Source organism: Austrofundulus limnaeus, unplaced genomic scaffold (assembly GCF_001266775.1).
Source record: "Austrofundulus limnaeus strain Quisiro unplaced genomic scaffold, Austrofundulus_limnaeus-1.0 Scaffold720, whole genome shotgun sequence".
Lineage (NCBI taxonomy): Eukaryota > Metazoa > Chordata > Actinopteri > Cyprinodontiformes > Rivulidae > Austrofundulus > Austrofundulus limnaeus.
This window is the reverse complement of record NW_013953122.1, coordinates 132,351-159,150: the sequence shown is the minus strand read 5'-3', so window position 1 is coordinate 159,150 and position 26,800 is coordinate 132,351. Positions and strand designations below refer to the sequence as shown.

Sequence of the window (26,800 nt, the reverse complement as noted above, 5' to 3'; positions counted from 1 at the left end):
AGAGTGTGTACTGTGTGTATTTTGTGTTTCAGAGTGTGTACTGTGTGTTTCAGAGTGTGTACTGTGTGTATTATGTGTTTCAGAGTGTGTACTGTGTGTTTCAGAGTGTGTACTGTGTGTATTTTGTGTTTCAGAGTGTGTACTGTGTGTTTCAGAGTGTGTACTGTGTGTATTATGTGTTTCAGAGTGTGTACTGTGTGTACTGTGTGTACCTGGTTCTGGTTCTGTGTCAGGTTCAGATCAGGTGGTTTGTCGTGGGTCGGGCTGTGTTTGCGTCTGATTCGTGGGTGGAGCTTATCCTTCAGCTTCATGGTGAGAGATGAAAACTGAGAGGCTGTAGAGGAAAAGATCATCATCATCAACATCATCATCATCATCATCATGACATCATCGCCATCTTCAATATCACTGATTGGATGAAACATCACAACTGGTTTCTGATTGGACGAAACAGAGCTTATTTCCGATTGGATAAAACTTCAGCGCTGGTTTCTGATTGGATAAATCAAGCTTCTGGGTCGGCATAAAGCCAGACATCAACCTGATTGAATCTTGAGGCTGGATTTCTGAGAAACATTTAAAATAACATCATTGTGTGCGGATTTAATAAAGTAATTAATTCAAACTTGTTTTTTTAATAATTAATGTTAAAAGTTGTTTGATCATCCCAGACTGGAAACAGGATCATTAAAAGATCGAGTCAAACTGACACTCGTACCCAGAATGAGTGGATGGAAACTTCTGAGAGGAACTTAATATTTCCTCATCAACATTTGATGATTATTGGTTAAAACTTATTTTAGATATAAAACCTTTAAAACTGCTTGAAAACATCTCAAATCAAACTCTACAGATCTTTACTCAGCTTCACTTCCAACTGACACACAGACAAATCCAACTACAGACTTTGTGATATTTCAGCTGTTTATATAAAACTCTTCAGCTCATTCAGGTAACTTTTGGTTTTTATACTTCTATACTTTTCAAAATAAAGAACTTCTTTAACAACATTACCACAATAAAATCACTTCAGAACGTTGTTCTCTTTTAAATAGGCTTCAGCCACTGCCTGCTTTTGTCTTCATTTAGCTTTTAGCCACTGTTCTGTCATGTTTAGTTAGCCTTATGCTATATTTAGCTTTTAACTATCATTTTTGATACTTTTAGCTAAACTTATGATGATTATAGTGCAAAGCTGCTTTAAGCTAACATTTTACTATTATTAGCTTTCAGCTAGTCTGTTGCTATATTTAGCTTTTAACAAGGTATTAGCTTATTTTACTTTTTCAGCTTTTGTCTTTTAGCTTTAAGGTATCCAGCTTTTAGCTAGTGATTTTTGCTCTTTTTTACTTTTAGCTAACATTTTTCCCTTTAAGCTAATGTTGATTTGTTTAGCTTTTAGCTAGTGTAGGCCTCTTTAAGCCAGTATTTTTCTCTGTTTAGATTTTACATAAACATACATGCTTTTAACAGTCCTGACTTTAGTTAGCGTTTAGCTTTTAGCTACTGTTCTGTCATGTTTAGTTAGCCTTACGCTATACTTAGCTTTTAACTATTATTTTTGCTACTTTTAGCTAAACTTTTGATGATTATAGTGTAAAGCTACTTTAAGCTAACATTTTATTATTAGCTTTCGACAAGTCTGTTGCTATATTTAGCTTTTAACAAGATTGTAGCTTATTTTTACTTTTTCGGCTTTTGTGTTTTAGCTTTAAGGTATCCAGCTTTTAGCTAGTGTTTGTTGCTCCTTTTTACTTTTAGTTAACATTTTCCCATTTAAGCTAATGTTGATTTGTTTAGCTTTTAGCTAGTGTAGGCCTTTTTAAGACAGTATTTTTCTCTGTTTAGATTTTACATAAACTTACATGCTTTTAGCAAGTGTCCTGGCTTTAGCTAGTGTGTAGCTTTTAGCTAATGTTCTGCATCTTTTAGCTTTACCAGCTCAGTTTCAGCTGCAGGGTAACAGGAAATGTTGAGGTTTTTAAACTTCTGTTTATTTATTTTAGCTCTTTTCTTCATCACCATCAGGTCAGTGATGATGATGATGGTGGAGTTGAAAAGTTTTCGGCTACTTTTCTTCATCTGTGCTGCTCTCAGAGTCTGAAGCCATGTTGGACACCTGCAGCTGAACCCTGGAGACCTCCCAGCCTGACAGGAAGTGACAGTTTTTAGGAGAAGAGAAGAAGAAGACTCACCTGTCTTGGTGTCGGAGCGGGAGGACATGTCTTCAGGAGGACAGGTGAGACAAAGGGACACTTTTATTCCTCTGCGCTCATGTTGAGCTGCTCTGATTCTGTTGATCCCCTGCCTCTCTTCCTTCCTCCTTCTCTCCTTCCTCTTTCTGTGTGAAACCCGGTAACCATGACGACCAGGATGCTGACACGTCTGCAGCAGCATCCTGCGGTGCCACCTGCTGGACGTGGACACGCAGCACGTCCCCGGGCTGCGAGACAGACGAGCAGAAAGAAGGAGCAGAAACATCTGGACATGTCTCAGTTCTTCACAGAGACACCTGGACATGTCTCCAGTTACCACAGAGACACCTGGACATATCTCCAGTTACCAGAGAGACACCTGGACATGTCTCCAGTCCATCACAGAGACATCTGGACATGTTTCCAGTCCATCGCTGGGAAACCAGGACATGTCTCCAGTCCATTGGAGACACCTGGACAAGTCTTAGTTCTTCACAGAGACAACTGGACGTGTCTCCAGTCCATCACAGAGACATCTGGACATGTTTCCAGTCCATCGCTGGGAAACCAGGACATGTCTCCAGTCCATTGGAGACACCTGGACAAGTCTTAGTTCTTCACAGAGACAACTGGACATGTCTCCAGTCCATCACAGGGACACCAGGACATGTCTCCAATCCATCACAGGGACACCAGGACATGTCTCCAGTCTATCACAGGGACACCAGGACATGTCTCCAGTCCATCACAGGGACAACAAGACATGTTTCCAGTCCATCCCTGGGACACCTGGACAAGTCTTAGTTCTTCACAGAGACAACAGGACATGTCTCCAGTCCATCACAGGGACACCTGGACATGTCTCCAGTCCATCACAGGGACACCTGGACATGTTTCCAGTCCATCGCTGGGACACCAGGACATGTCTCCAGTCCATCACAGGGACACCTGGACATGTCTCCAGTCCATCACAGGGACACCTGGACATGTCTCCAGTCCATCACAGGGACACCAGAACATGTCTCTACTCCATCACAAGAACACCAGGACGTTTCCAGTCCATCGCTGGGACACCAGGACATGTCTCCAGTCCATTGGAGACACCTGGACAAGTCTTAATTCTTCACAGGGACACCAGGACATGTCTCCAGTCCCTCACAGAGACACACGGGGACAGTTTGGAGTTATTGTTTTTGGTCTGTATGGAACAGGACCACACTGGGAGAACATGTAACCTGCACACAGAAAGGCTGGGAGGCGAACCTGTGACCGTCTCTCTGCCCGCTGCACCACCCTGCAGACTCTGGTTAAACACCAGTTTCTTCAGTTTGTTTTGTAAAGAAGAAGAACGAACAACTGAGTTGTGATTAATAACTTTATTCATGTCAACATGTGTTCATTGGCCTTGGTCACACAAGTTTACACAACACTACACACACACACACACACACAAACACACACACACACACACACACTCACACACATTGGAGTGTGGGCCGCTGCATATGTCAGAGTAATACACACATGTTCCTGACAGTTATCACTGGGTTATATTCTTCATATGATCCGTAAACAGAGTTTAACACCAAACAAAGACTTCACTGCAGAATCACTTCAACTACTCAGCATGCTGCCACTAACAGGGACAGGTGAGGACACGTGGACACGCAGCCGGACTAACGCTACGAGATCACCACAACACGGAGAGCGGACACGTCAGCAGCTCACAGTCAGAGAAACGCCGTTACGGATGGGAGATGATTCACAAAGTTTCACTCTGCAGGTCCTCTTCAGCATCAAAACACCACGAGTTCATCAAACATTCAGGAAGTAAATCATTTCATACACATCAGCCAGAAAAGGATCACTTCTCACATAGAAAACAACTATTTCCTGGTTGTCTCCTCTCTGATTGGCTGTTAATGACAGGTGGACTCCACCTGCCTCAGGTAACAGAACCAAAGGCGCTTCTCAGGACGGATCCCTTGCAGCTGCCTCTCTATGACTCGTCGTCAGATATTGCTGTAAGATTTGATTCTTATCCGAATCCTCAAAACTCTTTGCTCATGTTCCAGATATTCAGATAAATTTATTTGTTCCCCAACGAAAGGATTCGTTTTACACAGGAAGCACCTTCAGGTTCTGATTCTGGGATTTAACACCGCTGGATCCAGAAAGGCCCAACAATTGGGTTCAGACTGGGCAGAACCGGTCTGGATCCGACTATGTTGAACCTTTTCGGATCAAGCTGAACCAAATCAGAAGGTGTTTTAAAGACTTGTGTTACATTTCAAACAGAACTCACAAGTGATCAATAAAACAATAAATAAATAGATAAATAAACAATAAAAATACTTTACACTGTAAAGAAAAAACAAAACAAAAACACATCTCAGCTTCAGACGAAAATAAGAAACTGAAACAAAAATCAATAAATATTCCAGGAACTGGCGACAGAGGCTACCAGAGGTTCTGATCTTAGACCAGCCTGGAGATCCACAGCAGAGTGACACATCTTCACTTCTACAGGATCTCTGGAGTTATTCTTTACAACCAAACGTATCTGTGGAGGTGAGACGGGCAGGTAGCTCACCTGTCTCACCTCCAGCAGCAGACACACAGTTTCATGGACGTGTGCTAATAATTATCATCATTATTCATAATGTTCACAGAAACACAGAGACACAAACACAAACTGGCTTCATCTTAACCCTCAATAGACGACTGGGGGCTTTCTCCGTGGGCAGGGCTACCTTTACTGGGACGACTGAGGAAAACAACAGAAAAACACAAAGAAAGAGAGAACAGGTGAGTCAATCAACAGGAGGGAGTTCAGGTGGAGACAGACATCTGTTAGAGCCCATCCCAAACTAGTTAGGACCACCCCCCACAAGACGAACTCCAATTGGACCAACAAGCTGGTTCATAAACACCACACTGAACTTTACCAGCTGGATCAACACGGACCAGTCAGAACTGTGTGGAACTAAGTTCTGGTTCTGAAACCAGAAGGAAAGCTAGTGTTTGGAATCCTAACGGGATCACCCCCGGGAGAGGGCGGTACTGTCAGGACCCTCGAAGAATTCATGACCTATTGCTGGGTTGTTGATGACATAGTATCGAAGTGTACAGTTGTTACAATGGAGAAATATAAAAGTTTTTTTCGTGTTCTGTAAGTCGTGTGTCAGAGAAAAGACAATAAAAGTGGATCAACAATCTACGGCTAAAAACAGGATGTGCAGAAACGAACATAGCAAGAGTTTGCAGCGACCACTTTCTAACGGGATTTTATCATTTAAATCCTATTTTCAGATATTTTCTTGGACAGTTACTGGAATTTGGGTTTGCAGAAGCTAAATAAATTATTTTCAAGTAGATCCAAGCACATAGAAATAACAGTGGTGTTAGTGATAGCATTGCTATCATAGGCTAATGACTTCAAATAGCACAAGTCACTTCTCACCCAGGCAGAAACAAGTCGAAAGACATTTAACGCTTCTTTGATCCTAAATGTTTGACCCAACCTGAAACTTAATAATTGTAGCTTCGAGGAGTTTGAAAGCTTTCATCTGGCTCGTCGTATAATACGAGCTCTGCAGCAGATAGTTTATGTCAATCGCCACGATGCCGGTAAATCCTCCAGATTATATGACAAGTCTTTTTTATTATGACAAAATGGCTCAGATCCTAAATGTATGCAGATTTTTTTTTGCGATATCTGCATCAGCCCATTTAGAGCATTAGCGTACTCTGTGATCCATTTCACTGTTTTCAACTGGTGCAAATCACTTCCTGTCCCCTTTCTGACATTTGCTCATCATCCAGATCATGTGACTGACACCCAGCAATTCTAACAAATATTCTTTAAACTTCTCGATTCTATAATTAATAATACATAGAATTAAAAAAAACTTTTTTATCTGTCCCAAACTCGTCAACTAGTTTCAGATATAAGCGATGAAAAAAAGGTCTTTCGAGACTGGAAGTGGGGGTTACCCTCAAGGGGGAGTCGGTACTATCAGGACCCACAAAGAAATCCTGAACTAATTTAACAAATAACTAAATGTGTTCAGATCTAATTCTATATTAAATAATAAAAGCTATCATCTAGTTTGTTATGAGCAGTTATGTTTAATGACAAAGAAACCTGGTCTTTAGAGTCCGGAAGGTGAGGTTACCCTTGATGAGAGGGGTACTGTCAGGATCTGCCAAGAAATCTTGAACTAGTTTAACAAATATTTAAATATCTTCAAAAGTAGTTCTATAATAAATAATAAAATCCATAATTTACTGTAGTTTCAGAATAATGAGCAGTCATGATTAAGGAAAAAGAAAACTGGTCTTTAGAGTCCAGAAAGTGGGTTACCCTTGAGGAGAGAGGAACTGTCAGGACCCTCAAAGAAATTGTGAACTATTCTAACAATCATTCTTCAAACATCTTAAATTATAACAAATATACAGTATAATAAATAACACAAAACATCAACTAATTTCAGAGTTAGAGAAGTCCCAATTAATGACAAAGAAAACTGGTCTTTAGAATCCAGAAAGTGGGTTACTCTTGAGGAGAAGGGGTACGTACTATAAGGACCCTCAAAAAATGGTGAACTATTCTAACAATCATTCTTCAAACATATTCAATTACAATATATAATAACTAACAAAAAAAACATAGAGTTTCGGAGTTAGAGCAGTCCTGAAAGTCCAGAAAAGGGGGTTACCCTTGAGGAGGTGGGTACTGTCAGGAACCACAACAAAAACTGCACCTTAATGCATTTCAGAGCTGAACTGGTTTAAAAATCACTTCTGATGTTGAAGTTTGTGAAGACAGTTGTATTTTTTTGTTTTTTTTTAAACCCACAGTGAGGGAATGAGAGCCAAGAGGTCAAAGGTCAGGGGTCACAGGTTGCCTCAGACTCAACAGGACTATAGTGGTTTAAAGAAATCCAGCATGTTTTGGTTTCACAGCTGTAAAAGGCTAGACGCCAGGAGGATCCAGCAAAAACTACAAAAAACAAAAACAGTTCTGTCCAACTGAGACCTTCAGGAAAAAAGAGTGAAAGTAAAAACATACTGGAACAGAGAAGAACCTTTTAGAACCTCCTGTCTAGACTGCTTCAACTAATTAAGATTAAAATCAAATCCAAGTATTCAGAACCCATTTGGATCAGAACCCAGTGGGGAAACTTGGAACCAGTGATTTAAAAGTATCTATATTTTTGTGAACACATTTTGGAACTGGTCTTAAAACCTTTTGAGGGACATTTGATTTATCAGAAAAGCTTTTAGGAACCTCCTAGAACCAGATGCTGGAACAACGTGGAACCGAGCAGAACTAGAACCAGTCAAAGTCTTCAGGGTCCTGTCAGAATCAGCTGGTACAAGTAGGACGTCCACTTAATCCATATCAACAGCCGAGACCTGAACCAACCGTTGTTTGTTTCAGTTTTTTTTTTTTACCAAACCGTCACTTTGGGGTACCAACATTCTACTGAAGATCAGTGGAACCAGAACCAGCTGAATCAGAACCAGCTGGAACCACAGGGGAACGTTTGTGAGCACGACTGCATCAGGTTTGTCTTTATATATGAGCTTCAGCTGTGCTAATGTGTGAGGGTGGAGTCGGGGGCGGAGTCAGTCTGAGGCTGGTCTGGTGGATCGGGATGGAGATGCTGGAGGTCTGCGGCTGACAACAAACAAACAAAACAAAACAAAAACAACAGAGACAGACAGTTACAGGTCGATGGAGAGCTCAGTCAGGTGACTAACAGTGATGCAGGGGGAGTGGGCGTGGTCACACGTGAAGAATCTGATTGGACAATGAAGCACACAGATACGCACACAGAGGTGGTGAGAAACAGTGACATCACACGGACAGCTGACGTACCATTGGTGAACTCCTCACTGGTCACTGATAGAGATTCTGAAAGAATAACCATATATGGTCAATGTGAGGGGGCGGGGCTTGAGGGCGGGGCTATCAATGACATACCTCACAGCTTCCTCTTTAGCCTTTTAAGGTACTGGTAGAACACGATCACACAAACAGAGAGCTAAGACAACAAGACAGATGAGTTGAGAGACAGAAGACTGTAGCTTCGTTTCCATTGTAAATGTGCACAAAACTTTGTCGATATTCTGTTAATATCGAAAAAACACAGTTTCGCAACTGCGGTGTTTCCATTAAGTAAGAAATACTATTAAAGTCACGTGTGAATACATTTGTTCTCGCAATAAGTCATTACAAACATGGCGGCGATGGATGTAAACACATAGCATGTTGCTACCACGACACTAGCGCTCATCATCAGAGGAGACGTCGGCGTCTTTTATCGAGGCTTTCCAGAGACAAGTCCCTACTTGGGAGCGGCTACGTATGCTGTGTTTTTGGGAAATTGTAGTCGGTGAGTTTGCTACTTTATACTACTTCTGTGATATTACTACTATATCTACTTCCTGTTATCTTCGTCGTCATCTTTTTCACCAGTAGAAACAGCCGGTTGTTGATCACGTGACTCCCGTGATGCGAAAAAATGTTTCCATTGCAGTTTTGCGAGAAACACCAATTTCGATACGGCCAAAAAACCACCTAATCCTAGCTCAAAAACATTTTGTCGAAAAATGTAATTTTTTTCTAAATTGACGTGTTTCCATTGAGCAAATTTATTTTCGAAATTCTAATTTGCGCATTTTCATGGTCAATGGAAACGCAGCTAGAGTGTCCTGCAGACAGACAGGAAGGGGACAGGTAGGGACAGAGACAGGTGTAGGGTTAAACAGACAGGTAGAGAGAGAGAGACAAGAAGAAAGATGGGTTAGTGATGGCGAGAGAGGCAAACGTGTCCTCTGATGGATGCCTAGGTGCTGAGTCAGCTGGACGATGAACGTGACTCGTTAGTTTGTGTCTTGTGGAGACGACTGTGGACAGACAGGTGAAAATGAGACATGGTAGGGAAGACGACGGGACATGAAGGGAGGGATGATGATGGAGGGAGGACAGAGTACGAGGGACAAAGAAAGACCACTTTCTTTTCCGCGTCTGTGCAGGTTGTTTGTGGATCGCTGCTCGTCGTTCTACAGCACCAACAAAGAAGAAGGAACTTCCTGTTTGAACAGGAATCTAATCAAACCGTTTTCAGATCAGCATCAACACAACCTGAAACCTTTCAACTGCAACGTGTTTACAAACAAACAGGAAATGAGCTTTTATTTTGATAAAACTTTCTCAGGTGGAAAGATTTCAGTCGTGTGATGAGCTCAAAAGGACTCGCTGATCTGAACACCTGGAAACGTTCATGATGCATTCAAGGCTCACTGCAGTGTGGGAAACCGCAGCTCGAAGACAGTAATTACAATCATCTGAAGGTTCTGGTTCTGTCAAAACCTGTCCAATCCAGTCAGACCCATGCTGAGAACTTCACACTGCCTGTAGGAGCCTCAAAGAGCCGGCCCTGCAGAACAGAACCAGAACCAGAACCTCCCACTGCACTAACCTGGGGACTCCAGGTGGGGGCGCTCTGTTGGGGCGCGAAGGGACAGAGGGTGGGGGCCCTGGATCAGGAGACACAGCGGGACGGGACGGAGGGCCGGGGGCAGCTCGGCCGCCGGGTCGTGGAGGACCCGGGGGGGCCCGGCGTTGAGGAGTTGGACTGGACATGGGAGACCTGTGGAGACCAGCAGAGTCTCAGAGACACCGCCCGAACCGTCCACGAGTGCCAGATGACCCGGTACCAGGTTACCTGCGTCCAGACGGCATCCCCGTCACCTGCAGCCAGGAGTCGTCGACAGGTGGAGGTGCTGCTGTGGTAACAGTGGTGGTGCTGATGTCACCGATGATGTTCAGCCCCTCCCGCAGGGCGTGGTACATCCGCAGCATCTCGTCCCGCCGCTGGGCCTGGACCGAGGACAGGGATCAGTTCAGGGACAAAGACAGGGACAGATAGGTGTCTGCTCACCTGTCTGAGGTGGTCTCACCTGTCTGAGGTGGTCTCACCTGTCTGATGTGGTCTCACCTGTTCCTGGGACTCCTCCATCAAAGTGTTCTGGTCTCCACAGGAGTACAGCTGAGCCAGCAGGTCAGAGTGGATAAACTCTTTTGTCTGAGGAGCAGAAAAAAAATTAAAAGAGTGTGTGTGTGTGTGTGTGTGTGTGTGTGTGTGTGTGTGTGTGTGTGTGTGTGTGTGTGTGTGTGTGTGTGTGTGTGTGTGTGTGTGTGTGTGTGTCGTACATTGTTGACCATGAGGTGCATGATGGTTTTGGGGATCAGGTCTCTGACGGTGCGGTGGATGATGGCCAGGTACGAGTCCACCAGGTTCCTGACGATCTCCACCTGTCGCTCCAGCTGAGGGTCCATACTGTGGATGTGCCCGTCAGTGCTGGACTCCTCTGCCTCCACCTGTCGACACACACACACACTGTGAAACACAAACAGACCCAAACATGAGAACTGCTTCCTCCTTGAGACACGGATCATGAACTCACCTTTTCTTTGTCCTGCAGGACAGGGACAAAGAGAGACAGGACAGTATTAGTAAGTAATCAGACTGTTGGGTTCCAGAACCACAGTGATAAAAGTAAAGCAGTAGCAGTGACTCAGAATTAATGTAACAGTGCAGTACCACGCTGCGTTCAGGGTACACTCCGGCCCGTAGGAAAGAAGCCTTCCAGCTGTCAACCTCCTCCTGGGACTCACTGGCCAACTCCAGCTGACGGTAGTCCTTGTACACATTCCTACAACAACAGAAAACATCCTGCAGAACTGAAGGGGACCGAGTACACGACCAGGTGGAGCTCCTCTAATGTCTGCAGTTTTAATAAAGAACTCAGCTTCAGCTGGTTTGCACACAGGGTGAAACTGACCTGTGCTCAGTGTTGAACAAAGCGAAGATGTGTTTGCTGGACATGAAGCTTTTCTCGATGTCCTTCAGTTTCAGGTTGTCCACAGGAAGCATGTACTTCTTCTCCTTTTCCTGTAACGGGTGCAGCAATGACAAGTTTTACTCTCTGACAATATCTACACTTTTCAAATACATTAGGGTTCACACCGAGCTCTGGGGGTCACCTATGTGACCCAGAGCTCCTCTCCATGAGCTATATTTTGATCCAAAAGAGTCCTAGATTCTTCCAGAGTGATTTTATACCTGGATTTTTTAACCAAATCAGGTAGGAGTACTGGTCTACAGTCTGAAATGGAAAGGAAACTCACGGTGTGTTTGTGTCTTTTTACCTCATCATCTTTGTACCAGGACAGAGCCTCTGCGGTCAGGACGAACCAGTAGTCTTTGGCTCCGCCCTTCATGATGCCGATGTTGTTGATAGTGAGCCAACCTTTGCGAATCACCTGCGTAATTACACAAGTGAAACATGTGCTTAGTTATGATGTCATCAATTCTTAAACTGTGAGATCAGCATTTAAATGAGTCGTGATAAATAAGAGGCCAAACATTTGTTTCCTTTTCACTGATTATTTACAAACAATCAGTAAGAGTTTATTTTAGCATTCATCAACTTTCTTCTTACTGTGAAAATCTACTTTTCACTTACTGAATTAAACATAACCTCACTATAAAGTAATCAAAGCATAACACGAAACAAACCTGAAACTAACTACAACTAAATGTAAACGTAACAACAAAGATTAATTTAACACAAACACAAACTAAACAAACCACTAACCAAACAAAACTAACCTGAAACAACATAAAAATGACAAAAAGAAACAACTGAAAACTAAACAAAACTAAATATTGCCAAACAAAAACAAAAAAACAACAACCAAAAACTAACCAAAACCAACTGAAAACTAAACCAAACACAAAAACAAGAACAACCGAAAACTAAACAAAACCAACTAAAACCAACTGGAAACTAAACAAAACCAACTAAAACCAACTGAAAACTAAACTAAATTTAATAACACCAAACGAAAACCAAAAAAGCAACCAAAAACTAACCAAAACCAACTGAAAACTAAACAAAACCAACTAAAACCAACCGAAAACTAAACTAAACCAACTAAAACCATCAGAAAACTAAGCTAAATTAAATAATACCAAACAAAAACCAACCGAAACTAACCAAAACCAACTGAAAACTAAGCAAAATTAAATAATACCAAACAAAACCAACTGAAAACTAAGCAAAACTAAACAACTAAACCAAGCCAAAACCAACCTAAAGCTAAACCAAACCTAACGTAAAACTAACTCAAACCAAACCTGAAAGCTAAACCAGAGCTGACCAGCTCTCCACCAGCGTCAGAAAAACAAGCACTCTCACACACTCACCATGATCTCGTCCTGGTTGCCGCAGCAACAGAGGCAGAGAGAGGGATGGGAAGAGGCAGAGGTGAGAAGAAACGAGAGCAACACATGAATGAGTCATCCATTCATCCAGCTTTAGCCCCGCCCCTCCCAGGTCACCTGCTGGGACTCACCTGGTTTCCTGTGGCCTTCTTCTTGCTCATCTGACTGCTCTTCTGCTGCGCACTGACACACACACACACACACACACACACACACACACACACACACACACGTTCAGCTCAGGTGGAACAGTGACACCTGTGCCTGGATCTAACAGGAGAGTTCTGGACAGGTTCTCATTCCAGTCATTTTGGTTTTTAATGTTTTGTTTCAAGTTTCTTACTTTGCAAAGCCGATGAAGTCCTCGTGGTTGGTGTTGACGTAGGCCAGCTCGATGTCAATCAGCAGCATCACCTGGTGAGACAAACGATGACTCAGAGTTTATCCTGACAGGATCAGACACACCTGAACGCCATCATCCAACAAATACAGACACAGAGTCAGGTCACACACCTGGCCTTTAGTACGGCTCTCCCGGTCTCTGATGTGCTGAGTGACGATTCTCTCCATCTCCTCTCGGAGCATTGGATACTGAGCCAACTGCAGACAGGAAACAGGAAGTAGTAAACAGGACATAGGAAACAGGAAGTAGAAAACAGAGCATAGAAGTCAGGAAGTAGAAAACAGGAAGTAGAAAACAGAACATAGGAAACAGGAAGTAGAAAACNTCAGTAGTACTGCGTTATACTCAGTAGTACTGCATTATACTCAGTAGTACTGTGCTGTGTACTGGTACTGACTGCAGCAGGGCCTTGGTCTTGCGGCTCGGGTCATCCGGTCTGAAGTTCTTGTACTCCTCCACCTCCTTCTCGATGGACAGCAGCTGGCTCTGCAGTTTGCTGCGTAACCCTGGCAACGTGTCCCGGATGTGGTTGGTCAGTTGCTAGGGGTGACGGAGAGATGCTCTGTTACTACGGCAGCAGGATAAATCTGGGAACACATGATGGACCTCGTTTGGTTCAACTTTAAAATAACTTCTGATTTGGGTCAGAACCACGTGAAATAAAACCGTATCCAGACCGCCGACCTGTCAGGACCGGTCCAAGGACTGAGACCCTACTTTTAGAGGACCGTCGCAGGACGTCCAGCAGCTGAACCTAACAAACTCTGCAGCTCTGAGCTGAAACTGTCTCACCTGACGGAGGACCTGGTTTACCTGGTTGAGGGTTTTCTGCAGGTAGGCGGTGCCCATGCGGTCCCCCAGGTGACGATAGGAGGGGTGGGACAGGAAGAACTTCCTCTCAGCCTGCATGGCTGCTGTGATGTCTTTCTTCCCATCGATGTCTTTCTGACTGCGGTTCACCACCCCGATGTACCCTGAGACCAGAGAGTCTTTTACTGTCCCCAACTGGACACCCAGACTCCAGGGGTTTGAGTTACTAATGAGCTGACAGCCAATCAGAAGTCAGGACTGGCTGTGATGTCATACCTCTGCGAAGCGGCAGCAGTTTGTTCTCCAGGATGTCTCTGGCATCGGTTCCTTCATCCATCAGGTCCAGTTTGGTGATGACGCCGATGGTCCTCAGACCTGCAACACATGAAAGCTTCAGTCTCTGACTTCAGGCGGGCGTGGACGAGATCCGGAGCTCGGAGTCGGGTTTGCAGGTGGACGTGGACTCGGACCTTGTGGATCTACCTCCTTGGCGATCTTCAGAGCATCTGAGTTGGCGAGGTCGGAGTTGGCCGGAGACACGGCGAGCAGGAGACAGTTGTCTTTGGTGACAAACTGCATCAGCATTTCTTTGATCTGGTGCTCGATGTCCGCCGGCTGGTCGCCCACCGGGACCTTCGTCATCCCCGGGAGGTCCACCAGGGTCAGGTTCAGGACTGCACACACAAGGCAGTCAGCACAGACTCACAATGGTTCTGTCAGGTGTGCCAGGTGTATCAGGTGTGTGCCAGGTGTGTGTCATGTGTGTCTTAGGTGTGTCATAGGTGTATCAGGTGTGTCAGGTGTGTGTCAGGTGTGGGTCAGGTGTGTCAGCTGTGTGTCTTAGGTGTGTCAGGTGTGTGTCAGGTATGTCAGGTGTGTCAGGTGTATCTCAGGTGTGGGTCAGGTGTGTCAGGTGTATCTCAGGTGTGNAGTAGAAAACAGGAAGTAGAAAACAGAACATAGGAAACAGGAAGTAGAAAACAGAGCATAGAAGTCAGGAAGTAGAAAACAGGAAGTAGAAAACAACATAGGAAACAGGAAGTAGAAAACAGATCATATGAAACAGGAAGTAGAAAACATAGCATAGGAAACAGGAAATAGAAATCAGAACATAGGAAACAGGAAGTAGAAATCAGAAAATAGGAAACAGGAAGTAGAAAAGAGGAAGAAGAAATCAGAACATGGGAAACAGGAAGTAGAAATCAGAACATAGGAAACAGGAAGAAGAAAACAGAACATAGGAAACAGGAAACAGGAAGTAGAAAACAGAACATAGAAAACGGGAAGAAGAAATCAAAACATTGGAGATGGGAAGTAGTAAACAGAACATAGGAAACAGGAAGAAGAAATCATAACACAGGAAAAAGCAAGTAGAAAACATAACATAGGAAACAAAACATAACATAGGAAACAGGAAGTAGAAAAGAAAACATAAGGAAAAGGAAGTAGAAAACAGAACAAAGGAAACAGGAAGCAGTAATCAGAACGCAAAGTAGGAAGCAGGGAAAACATTGTAAGGAGTATGGAAGTTAAAATCTTGGTTTCTTGTACTGTGTAATAACAGAGGTCGTACTGTGTAGTAAACGTAGTAACAGTGGTAGTACTGTCTAATAACAGTAGTAGTAGTAGTAACAGCAGTAGTATTCTGTAATAACAGAAGTAGTACTCTGTGGTACCAGCAGCAGTACTTGCAGTACCTTCTGTGTACACTGTCTGACGGTGTTGACGAGCTCGCTGATCACCAGATCGACACACTTCTGACACGGTTCTTTGAGCTGAGCGATCTGACGTTTCACGATGGTCTCGAAGGCCATGTCGGGCGTGAACAGACCCGTCCTGAGCACAGAACACAGGTGAGACCACACAGGTGAGACCACACATGTAAAACCTCTGAACAGAGTGGTTTCCACAGACCCCTGCAGACACCAGACCCACCTGATTCCATGGATGTTCTTGATGGCGTAGCTGATTTCCTTACGCAGGGTCTTCTCGTCACCCTCCAGCTGCAGGCGAAACACATCGACATCTGTTTAACTTCCTGCAACACGTTGCCACGGTGACAACTCTGCGTTTGTTTACCTTGACCAGTTCGAAGGGGAAGCGCTCGTGGAAGACGCGGTTGATCTTCGCTCCTCCTGACAGCTCGTACGTGTCCACCTGGTCTCCAGAGCCCTCGATCCGTTTCTCGAAGTCCACGGCAAACTGCTGCACCATCCTGAGACACACAGAGCTGTCAATCACCTGACTGCTGACGTAGTACTGCAGTATACTCAGTACTGTGTTGTACTCAGTTCTCTGTTATACTCAGTACTGTGTTATACTCAGTACTNGTCAGGTGTATCTCAGGTGTGGGTCAGGTGTATCTCAGGTGTGGGTCAGGCGTGTCAGGTGTATCTCAGGTGTGTATCAGGTGTATCTCAGGTGTGTGTCAGGTGTGTCAGGTGTATCAGCTGTGTGTCTTAGGTGAGTCAGGTGTGTGTCAGGTATGTCAGGTGTGTCAGGTGTGTGTCAGGTGTGTATCAGGTGTATCTCAGGTGTGTCAGGTGTGGGTCAGGTGTCAGGTGTATCTCAGGTGTGTGTCAGGTGTGGGTCAGGTGTATCTCAGGTGTGTGTCAGGTGTATCTCAGGTGTGTCTTAGGTGTGTCAGGTGTGTGTCAGGTGTGTCTTAGGTGTGTGTCAGGTGTGTGTCAGTTGTGTCAGGTGTGTGTCAGGTGTGACAGGTATGTCAGGTGTGTGAAGTGTGTGTCAGGTGTATCTCAGGTGTGTGTCAGGTGTGTCAGGTATGTGTCTGGTGTGTGTCAGGTGTGTCAGGTGTATCTCAGGTGTGTGTCAGGTATGTGTCATGTGTGTCAGGTGTGTGTCAGGTGTGTCAAGTGTGTGTCAGGTGTGACAGATATGTCAGGTGTGTGAAGTGTGTGTCAGGTGTGTGAGATGTGTCAGGTATGCCAGGTGTGTGTCAGGTGTGTTACCATTGGGAGAGTACACTCTGAGGTTGATGGGAACAGGACTGATTCCTTTGTTGTGTCCCGTCACTCGATCCGTCTCAGCCTCGATCTCCTGACGAACTTCATCAAAGTCTGTGAACTTCTTCCCTTTACAGTGCAGGAACTCTGCATACTCTGATCAGATCAATTACATCACATCAGATCATTACATCACATCAGATCAATGACATCACATTAGATCATTACATCACATCAGATCAATGAAATCACATTAGATCATTACATCACATTAGATCAATGAAATCACATTAGATCATTACATCATATTAGATCAATAACATCTCATTTGATCATTATATCACATTAGCTTGACGACATCATTTTGAACCAATGACATCACATCAGATCGGTACACTTCAGAGACAAACACGTCTTTCAGCCTCACCTGTTGGACAGTTGATGAGCTGAAGCACCAGTGGACGACGAGTGACGATTCCTGAACCACGAGGGAGGAAGTCCCTGTTTGGAAGGGAGGAGGGCTTATTAATGCCACGCCTACTTTTAATGAACAAATATACAAGGTTAACCTGTTAACCAATGATTGTGATGATCTGGATCCATGGATCTAACAGGAATCTGGATGTGTCCAGTAGTGTTGTAAAGACCACCTAACCCGAGACCAAGTCAAGACCAAGACCACAGGGTCTCGAGACCGACAAGACCAAGACTTTTAGTGCTTGGACCAAGTCGAGACCATTATGTATTTATTTATACTGATATACAGTATATATTATATTTGGATGCAGTTAGAGAGGACATGAATATGGCTGGACACTGAGGACAGAGTGAGGACAGGGTGAGGACAGAGTGAGGACAGAGCGAGGACAGGGTGAGGACAGGGTGAGGACAGAGTGAGGACAGAGTGAGGACAGAGTGATGACAGAGTGAGTACAGAGTGAGGACAGGGTGAGAGTGAGGACAGAGTGAGGACAGAGCAAGGACAGAGTGAGGACAGAGTGAGTACAGAGTGAGGACAGAGTGAGGACAGAGCAAGGACAGAGTGAGGACAGAGTGAGGACAGAGTGAGGACAGAGTGAGTACAGAGTGAGGACAGGGAGAGGACAGAGTGAGGACAGAGTGAGTACAGAGTGAGGACAGAGTGAGGACAGAGTGAGGACAGAGTGAGGGCAGGGTGATGACAGAGTGATGACAGAGTGATGACAGAGTGAGGACAGGGTGATGACAGAGTGAGGACAGAGTGAGGACAGAGTGAGTACAGAGTGATGACAGAGTGAGGACAGGGTGAGGACAGAGTGATGATAGAGTGAGGACAGAGTGAGTACAGAGTGAGGACAGAGTGAGGGCAGGGTGATGACAGAGTGATGACAGGGTGATGACAGAGTGAGGACAGGGTGAGGACAGAGTGAGGACAGAGTGAGTACAGGGTGATGACAGAGTGAGGACAGGGTGAGGACAGAGTGAGGACAGAGTGAGTACAGGGTGATGACAGAGTGAGGACAGGGTGAGGACAGAGTGAGGACAGAGTGAGTACAGGGTGATGACAGAGTGAGGACAGGGTGAGGACAGAGTGAGGACAGAGTGAGGACAGGGTGAGGACAGAGTGAGGACAGGGTGAGGACAGAGTGAGGACAGAGTGAGGACAGGGTGAGGACAGAGTGAGGACAGGGTGAGGACAGAGTGAGTACAGGGTGATGACAGAGTGAGGACAGGGTGAGGACAGAGTGAGGACAGAGTGAGTACAGGGTGATGACAGAGTGAGGACAGGGTGAGGACAGAGTGAGGACAGAGTGAGTACAGGGTGATGACAGAGTGAGGACAGGGTGAGGACAGAGTGAGGACAGAGTGAGGACAGAGTGAGGACAGTGTGAGGACAGAGTGAGGACAGAGTGAGGACAGGGTGATGACAGGGTGAGGACAGAGTGAGGACAGTGTGAGGACAGGGTGAGGACAGGGTGAGGACAGAGTGAGGACAGAGTGAGGACAGAGTGAGGACAGAGTGAGGACAGAGTAGTTCAGTTTCTGAGACAAATGAATTTAAAATAAGAACAGTTGTTGGTTTGATTCTTTCTGAAAAGCTGCAGCTCGAGAACCTCTGACCCAACATACTGGCTGTGTGTCTCTGTGTGTGTTTGTGTGTGTGAGTGTGTGTCTGTGTGTTCTTGTGTGTCTCTGTGATTGTGGTGTGTGTGTGTGTGTGAGTTTTTGTGTGTCTCTGTGATTGTGTGTGTCTCTGTGAGTGTGTTTGTGTCTCTGTGTGTGTTTGTGTCTCTGTGWKTGTGTGTGTCTCTGTGTGTGTTTGTGTGTGTGTCTGTGATTGTGTGCGTCTCTCTGTGTGTGTTTGTGTGTGTCTCTGTGATTGTGTGCGTCTCTGTGTGTGTTTGTGTATGTCTGTGATTGTGTGTGTCTCTGTGAGTTTTTGTGTGTCTGAGTTTTTGTGTGTCTGAGTTTTTGTGTGTCTCTGTGAGAGATTCCCTGCAGAAACACGTCACAGTTGAAGCTCTGATGAGGCTCTGGGTCATGTGACCAGCAGGGACCAATGGGAGCAGAGATGCAGACACAGAGCCCCGCCTCAGGCCCAAGATAAAAATATTCAACCAATCAGACGTCAGCTGCCAGCAGGAACTACAGAACCATCAGAACCGAGGAGATGCTGCTGGTCACTGCAGAACAGAACCGGGCCTCAGCTTCAGTCCAAAACATTTTAATCTAAAACCGGTTCAGGAACCGGATCCAGGTTCTAATTCCAACTTGAACAGAACCGCCTACAGAAGTTCTATGAGAAGAACCGAGTCTGATCTCTGGTTCTGGTTCTAACTGACAGAACTCTGTTTTGTCTGAAGATACACCAGGTGGTGAACCGGTACCAGAACCAAACAGTGGTGCCAGAACTCTTTAGCTCCTGTCAGCAGCACCGGATCAGAACATCTGGGTCAGAGTCAGCTGGAACCAAAGCCTAGAACCGTTGGCTGAAGAATCCTCCAGAGTCCATGGGATCCTCAAGAACCCTCAGACCTGTAGAGCCCATGAGACCCCCAAGAATCTGCAGAACCTATGAGACCCTTAAGTACCAGAAGACCCTCAAGAACCCAGAGACCTGCAGAGACCTGCAGGGCCCATGAGACCCTCCAGAACCGTCAGACCCTCGGGTCCACAGTCAGGGTGTTACACAACAGCACAGAGTGTTCCAGGACCTGAAGGGTTAATTAATCCCTGAGTTTTACCTGACAGGATCATCATCCTGAACCTGGTCACGATTTTTAAAGGTTCATTGATTCACGCACACGTGCGCGCGCACAGGTGTCAGCTGAGAACAGGTGAGCAGCTCCGATAAATCAGATCAGTCCAGGTGTTTCTACTGCACGTGACAAGAACACCTGATCAGGCTCCAGAACCAGCAGAACCAACACGGACCTGCATCACGTGACGGAGCCTACAGCACCGACAGGATGTATCTCCTCCGGCCCGGTTCGGTTCTGACACACACACTGCCCGGCCCGGTTCGGTTCGGACGCACACAGAACTCACTTGCCCACGAAGTTCTCCAGCACCGAGCTCTTCCCGGCGCTCTGTCCGCCCACCACCGCGATCTGCGGCAGGTCGAGCTCGGCGTTCAGCCCGATGGAGGAGAAGGCGTCCTGGAGCCGGTTCACCAGCGGGATCAGCTCCTCCATGCCCCGGTTCCCCATGACGGCGGCGGGCGGGGCGGGGCGCTGCGGTGCCGCTCGGTCCGGTCCGACCCGGTGATCGGTGCTGATGGGGAGGCTGAGGATGCTCCTGCAGCTGTGACCTTCAGCTCCTCCTCCTCCTCGATCCGCTGCAGGGAGGGAACGCGCGCGCGTGCACTCGCGAATCTGGTACGCGCCTTCACAATAAAAGTCCCGGGATGTTTTATTTTGGAGTTTTAATTAAAGACAGAAGCCTTCAAACATCCGGTAACAGCAGACAGCAGGTTTAAAAAACACAAGTAATGACAAATAAATCCAAATAAAATTAACCTTTTTATCCCGTTTTGTTGGAAAATGCTTCAAACGCTCAGTAGCGCCACCTGCTGGTCAAATGTGTTTACAACAAGATATGATGCAATAAATAGAAATTATGTAATAAAGTCTCATTTAATATTCTTCTGCAATTCTCAAACATCTTATTTTCTATTTAAACATATACAACTGGGTCAAATATTCCCATGACAAATTTAGAAACGTTTGTTTAAAATGTAAATAAAACAATTTTTTAATGCTTTGAAAATATTATAAACCCATATTTTCTTCATTATTTACCATCAAATGTTGAATCTAAGAAATTTTTACCATTTTTTTTATTTAATGTCATGTAAACGTTGTTCCAGGAGCAACAAAAGAGTAACAGGTACAAATGAGGATAATTTTATAACTAATTATGATGATTATGATCAGGTAAATAAGTGCACTGAGTAAAACAGGATTTTATCAATTAAAATATCATCTCAAGTCTGTAACAAAATATCTAAATATCATCTAAATACAAAGAAACAATATAAAAATAAAGGTTCAAGGAAACAACTGGAACAACTTTAAATAACTTTAAAAAGACACATCAAATTCAAAATCACCCAAAAATTAAAAAATAAAAGCTTTATGATCCACATGTTCAGAAAACAGATTTATTGAAGGTTGATGATTCGCTGTTTTCAACATATTTTCACAGATAAAATTATTATTTTTTAGGTTTTGAATCTAAAAATAAAGATTGATAGAAAAGTTCACAGATTGAAACCAGTGAAGAGCCACTTCCTGTCTGTGGAGGAAGTGGTCACATGACTTCTTTCTCAGGTAGAAACAACATGACGGTTTCACTCTTTGGCAGAAAATATTAAATTGCACTTTGGTTATTTTAAATAAATAAAATATTTCAAAATAAAATAAAGACATAAATATTTTCTGTCCTGCTGCCAGTGCAACAGGTCCAGGACCAGGACCAGATCTCAGGTTCTGGTTTTGGTACCATGTGTTCTCACAGGTAATAAAAAACCTAGTCTGATTGGCAGCAGCTGGAACAGGTGAGGCTCTCTTTTTGTGCAAACTGTAAACGCAGCTCGACAGGTAGGTGTGCTGCAGGCAGAGTGGGCGGAGCTTCAGAGAGTGCTGACAAGTGGATCACCTGGCTCACAGACTGACTCTGGACCAGAGAGGGTTTTCATCTGCCTCCTGGACACTGAGGTCCAGGTGAGAAACACCTGCTTTGTGGTCCACTCAGGTGGCTCCTAAAGAAACGCACCTGTTAACGACCGTGCACACGAGCCCAAACGGTCCAGGTGAGTCCGTCTCTGTTCAGGTGAGTCAGTCCTGGTCCAGCGGCAGCTTGACGAAGGCGATGGCGGCGAGCTCCTTGCAGAACTCTTCGAGGACGATGACCGCTTTGAGCAGCGTCAGGTGTTCCAGTCTGAGGACACGCCCACAAGAGAAAGACTCAGGTGAACCTCAGTAATTGTGTCAAATAATTCAAACAGACAGGTACACAGACAGGTAGATTAACAGGTAGAACAACAAGTAGACAGACAGGTACACAGACAGGTAGAACAACAAGTAGACAGACAGGTATACAGACAGGTAGAACAACAGGTAGACAGACAGGCAGAACGACAGGTAGACAGACAGGTAGAACAGGTAGACAGACAGGTACACAGACAGGTACACAGACAGGTAGAACAACAGGTACACAAACAGGTACTCAGACAGGTAGAACAACAGGTAGACAGACAGGTAGAACAACAGGTAGACAGACAGGTAGAACAACAGGTAGACAGACAGGTCCACAGACAGGTAGAACAACAGGTAGACAGATAGGTACACAGACAGGTAGAACAACAGGTACACAGACAGGGAGAACAACAGGTACACAGACAGGTAGAACAACAGGTACACAGACAGGTAGAACAACAGGTACACAGACAGGTACACAGACAGGTAGAACAACAGGTACACAGACAGGTACACAGACAGGTAGAACAACAGGTAGACAGACAGGTACACAGACAGGTAGAACAACAGGTAGACAGATAGGTACACAGACAGGGAGAACAACAGGTACACAGACAGGTAGAACAACAGGTAGACAGACAGGTACACAGACAGGGAGCACAACAGGTACACAGACAGGTAGACAGACAGGTACACAGACAGGTAGAACTACAGGTAGACAGACAGGTAGACAGACAGGTACACAGACAGGTACACAGACAGGTAGACAGGTACACAGACAGGTAGACAGGTACACAGACAGGTACACAGACAGGTACACAGACAGGGAGAACAACAGGTAGACAGACAGGTAGACAGACAGGTAGAACAACAGGTAGGTACCCAGTGTGGGAGTTCAGGCCAATCAGATTTCTTCTGGTGTCCAACAGTTTTTCAGACACATTAGAAACTTCCTGGATCCTCTGCATCAACTCAGCCATCACCTGAGAAACACACAGGTGAGACACACAGGTGAGACACACAGGTGAGACACACAGGTGAGACAGAAGAAGTGAAGTGAAACTTCTCAACAACCTCAGGAGCTGGTGATCCACCTTTAAGATTCAAATTTTCATCACTTAATATTTAAACAGTTTTTAATAAGACCCTCCCACAGCCCACCTGTCCGTCCCACAGCCCACCTGTCCGTCCCACAGCCCACCTGTCTTACCCTGACGAGGACGGAGAAGAGCGACCTGCAGCAGTGGGACAGGTGAATGTAGGGGTCCAGCAGGTACTCGTCCAGGAGGGCGTGGCTAAAGGCCGACAGTCGGGACAGGATGGCCGTCAGCTGCAGGTTCAACTCGTACGGCTGCAAACACACAGTTACCACGGTGACCAGGTGAGTCTCCGTCAACAGGTGAGTCCGGTGGGTCACGGGGGACAGCGTACCTGCTCCAGGATGCGTCCCAGTCGATCAAAGAGGACCTTGAGCAGGTGACCCTCGAAGAAGACTGCGTCCTCACCAGAGGGACAGGCGGGAGGAGGCGGAGCCTGCTGCCAGTTCCAGGACTGAGAGAGGGCCTGACACTGGCTCACCTGTTGGGGGTGGAGCCGCACAGGTGAGAAACCATGGCAACAATAAATGAAGTTAAGAGTGGGAGGACTTGTTCTGACCAAGGTGCGAGCGTCGTGCACGTACGACTCATAGCCGCCTTCCTGCAGCAGGTGAGCTGAGCGCACCTGGACCGGAACCAAACACAGGAAGCTACGGACAAACAGAACCGGGTCGTAGAGGGTCACACCTATCAGACCAAACTCAGGGACACAGAAACCCTGCAGACCAGCTGGTCTGGTCCCACAGGTGAGTCCTGCTGTCTCAGGTCTTACCTGTTGACCACGCCTGCAGAGGAGGACTGAGGAGGAGGAGGAGGAGGGGGGGCGCCGTCTGAGAGGCTGTCGGAGAAGAAGGGGTCCTCCTCCAGGTCTCTGGTGGACACGAGACACCTGTCAGTCTCACAACACACCTTCAACTGTCTCACTCTCTGGGACACAGTCATTCTGGACCTACTGGCTGTCCTCGCTGTCCTCGCCGCTCTCAGGTTGTCTGTCCTCCTGTCCTCCTGCAGGTGAGGACAGGTACCTGCGACCCCGCAGGAAACTCAACACCAACACGTCTAAAATGTCCTCGTGAGGCTTCTGCAGCAACTCGTCCACCAGGGACAGAGACGTCATGCTGATCTGAGGACACAGAGAGAGACGCTGAGCGGACAGGTGTGGGCGTGTCCCGCTGCGGGGGGGAGGGGCTCACCTGGTCAGAGATGTGGTCGCAGCGCTGCAGCAGCAGCTCCATCAGAGACGGCGTCCTCAACAGGAAGTGGACCATCTGATCCAGCAGGGACGGAGACTGGACGAGTCTGACGGCAGCACAGAGAAGAGAGGTGGACGCCAGGAACCACCTGCTCAGACCTGAACACAAACACCTGCAGGTGAGACAGGCCACGCCCCCTCAGGTGACAACATCAGGAAGCAGGAGGAGGAGCTTACGTGTGCAGCAGCTGAGGATGAAGAGCGTCCACGAGCCACAGCTGACGAACACACTGAGACACGTGCACACCCAGCACCTGCACGCACGCACGCACGCACACACACACACACACACACACACACACACACACACACACACACACACACACACACACACACACACACACACACACACAGACACACACACACAGACACACACAGGATCAGGTCACAACAATCGCTGTAGTACTGTAGTATTACTGCAGTACAGGTGTGTATAGGTGTGTACAGGTGAGTACAGGTGAGTATAGGTGAGTACAGCTGTGTACAGGTGTGTACAGGTGAGTACAGGTGTGTACAGGTGAGTACAGGTGTGTACAGGTGAGTACCTGTGGCGACTCTCTCGTCAGGTGATCCAGGAAGTCAAACCAGGTAAAGAAGCTGGTCACGTGACCTGGCTCTGACTCGGACCTGAGACCAGGAAACAGACTCACTCTTCAGCTTGCTGTGTGGGCGGGGCTGTTACCCTGGTAACAGCTGTGTGGGCGTGGCTGTTACCATGGTAACCAGCAGTGCCTGCTTACCTCCAGGGGGTCGGGGGCCAGCTCCGCAGCTCCGTGGCGTCCAGCTCCTCCAGAGGCAGCAGGAGGTGCAGCTCCTGCAGCCTCCGGGCCAGCAGCTCCCCCAGAGGGGTCCCAGCAGGCAGCAGCTCCTCTGAGGACCCGTCCAGGAGACCCGACAGAACCAGGAGGCTCTCGCAGGCCCTGTGGCTCACAGACGCCCTCTGGTAAAACACAACGACATCATGATGACATCATGATGACATCACAGAGCCCAGAAAAATGATTCTAAATCAGGGATGGGAAAAATCGTATAGCGTGCAATTAACTGTCTGAGATAGCTTAATATTTAATACTTTTACTGCGATTAGTGACAGAAGGCATTTCAACAACGTTAGTGCTAAAGTAGAGCTAAAATTAATGTGGATTAAACATGTGGCGCTTATGCAAATGCTAACACTAACAAGAGGCTAACACTAACAAGGATCTAACAATAACAAGGAGCTAAAGCTAATGAGGAGCTAACGCTAATGAGGGCTAACACTAACGAGAGGCTAACGCTAATGAGGAGCTAATGCTAACGAGGAGCTAATGCTAACGAGGGGCTAATGCTAACGAGGAGCTAATGCTAACAAGGAGCTGATGCTAACTAGGAGCTGACTCTAACGAGGAGCTGACGCTAACGAGGGACTAACGTTAACGAGGGGCTAACGTTAATGAGGAGCTAATGCTAACGAGGGGCTGACACTAACAAGGGGCTGACACTAACAAGAAGCTAACATTAACGAGGGGCTAACACTAACAAGGGGCTAATGCTAATGAGGGGCTAATGATAAAGATGGGCTAACACTAACGAGGAGCTAACACTAACGAGGAGATAACGCTAACGAGGAGCTAACACTAACGAGTGGTTGACACTAACCCAGAGCTAACAATAATGCTAATGTGAAGCTAAAGCTAATGCTAACTCACATGACTCTTGGTGAGCTGCAGCAGAGCCCAGAACAGTCCGCTCTCTGATTGGACAGGACTGCAGGCGGAGGCCTCTGATTGGTTGCAGGATGGATCTGTGTTGTGATTGGTTGTGTCCGTGCAGGAAGCTGGGGGTCTCTCTGTGACCTGAAAACATAAATGATGCCATCAGCCAAGACGCTAATCGGTACAGAAACCCGCAGCTCACCTGCTCACCTGTAAGATGTATCTGAGCGCGTGCGGATCCTGTTTGACCTGAGAGCAGACGGCCGACAGGAACTGAGCTTCCTCCTTCTCAGTGCAGGAACCAGGAAGTGCACAGAGACCAATCAGCTTCTGGTGGGCGGAGCAGAGAGACACTTCAGTCGCACGCGCTGTAGTTACACACGGTCTCCATGACGACACACGTACCTGCACAGGTCTGTAGACCCCGACGAGCTGCAGCAGAGGTTTCTGCATCTGAGAGAGCAGCTTGAAAAAGAAGAGCAGGACCTGCTGGGACATCCCCGGAGGATACTGAGGAGAAGAGTTCACCTCAGAACACACGGCTGTACACCTGAGACATGTGCTCTGCCTCACCCACAGCTAGGAGGAAGAGGTGTGTGTGTGTGTGTGTGTGTGTGTGTGTG

General features: G+C 46.3%; 3 protein-coding genes across 7 annotated transcripts in view; all 3 read right to left on the bottom strand.

Moving 5' to 3' along the window:
- Window positions 1-3,655, bottom strand: part of LOC106532135 (rap guanine nucleotide exchange factor 1) — a gene marked incomplete in the record, with an annotated part of 20,824 nt that extends 17,169 nt beyond the window's left edge. The window contains 3 exon segments of the mRNA XM_014028144.1: window positions 213-334; window positions 2,196-2,512; window positions 2,575-3,655. Of these exon segments, the coding sequence (XP_013883598.1) occupies window positions 213-334; window positions 2,196-2,512; window positions 2,575-2,582 (447 nt within the window).
- On the bottom strand, window positions 3,651-15,944 carry LOC106532138 (dynamin-1). 5 transcript variants are annotated; one of them, XM_014028150.1, is made up of 17 exons: window positions 15,792-15,943; window positions 15,648-15,715; window positions 15,410-15,548; window positions 13,013-13,099; window positions 12,843-12,913; window positions 12,631-12,682; window positions 12,482-12,493; window positions 11,422-11,535; window positions 11,055-11,164; window positions 10,814-10,925; window positions 10,677-10,688; window positions 10,423-10,590; window positions 10,208-10,294; window positions 9,935-10,089; window positions 9,689-9,859; window positions 8,083-8,118; window positions 4,557-7,881 (listed from the first exon to the last, which is right to left on the bottom strand). In XM_014028150.1, exons 1-16 carry the CDS (start codon window positions 15,924-15,926, stop codon window positions 8,097-8,099), a joined length of 1,515 nt encoding a protein of 504 aa, XP_013883604.1. In that variant the 5' UTR covers window positions 15,927-15,943; the 3' UTR covers window positions 4,557-7,881; window positions 8,083-8,096. The 5 variants fall into 5 exon arrangements, with proteins under 5 accessions (XP_013883602.1, XP_013883604.1, XP_013883605.1 ...); XM_014028151.1 differs by having other exon boundaries at window positions 4,557-4,962; XM_014028148.1 differs by lacking the exon at window positions 8,083-8,118 and having other exon boundaries at window positions 3,651-4,962.
- Window positions 15,945-20,564: 4,620 nt separating this feature from the next.
- The window catches only part of fhip2b (FHF complex subunit HOOK interacting protein 2B), a gene marked incomplete in the record, with an annotated part of 9,361 nt that continues 3,125 nt past the window's right edge, over window positions 20,565-26,800 (bottom strand). The window contains 13 exon segments of the mRNA XM_014028131.1: window positions 20,565-22,096; window positions 23,017-23,117; window positions 23,336-23,485; window positions 23,566-23,712; window positions 23,791-23,881; window positions 24,004-24,102; window positions 24,185-24,354; window positions 24,425-24,596; window positions 24,661-24,737; window positions 25,029-25,110; window positions 25,224-25,423; window positions 26,172-26,318; window positions 26,388-26,507. Of these exon segments, the coding sequence (XP_013883585.1) occupies window positions 21,994-22,096; window positions 23,017-23,117; window positions 23,336-23,485; window positions 23,566-23,712; window positions 23,791-23,881; window positions 24,004-24,102; window positions 24,185-24,354; window positions 24,425-24,596; window positions 24,661-24,737; window positions 25,029-25,110; window positions 25,224-25,423; window positions 26,172-26,318; window positions 26,388-26,507 (1,659 nt within the window).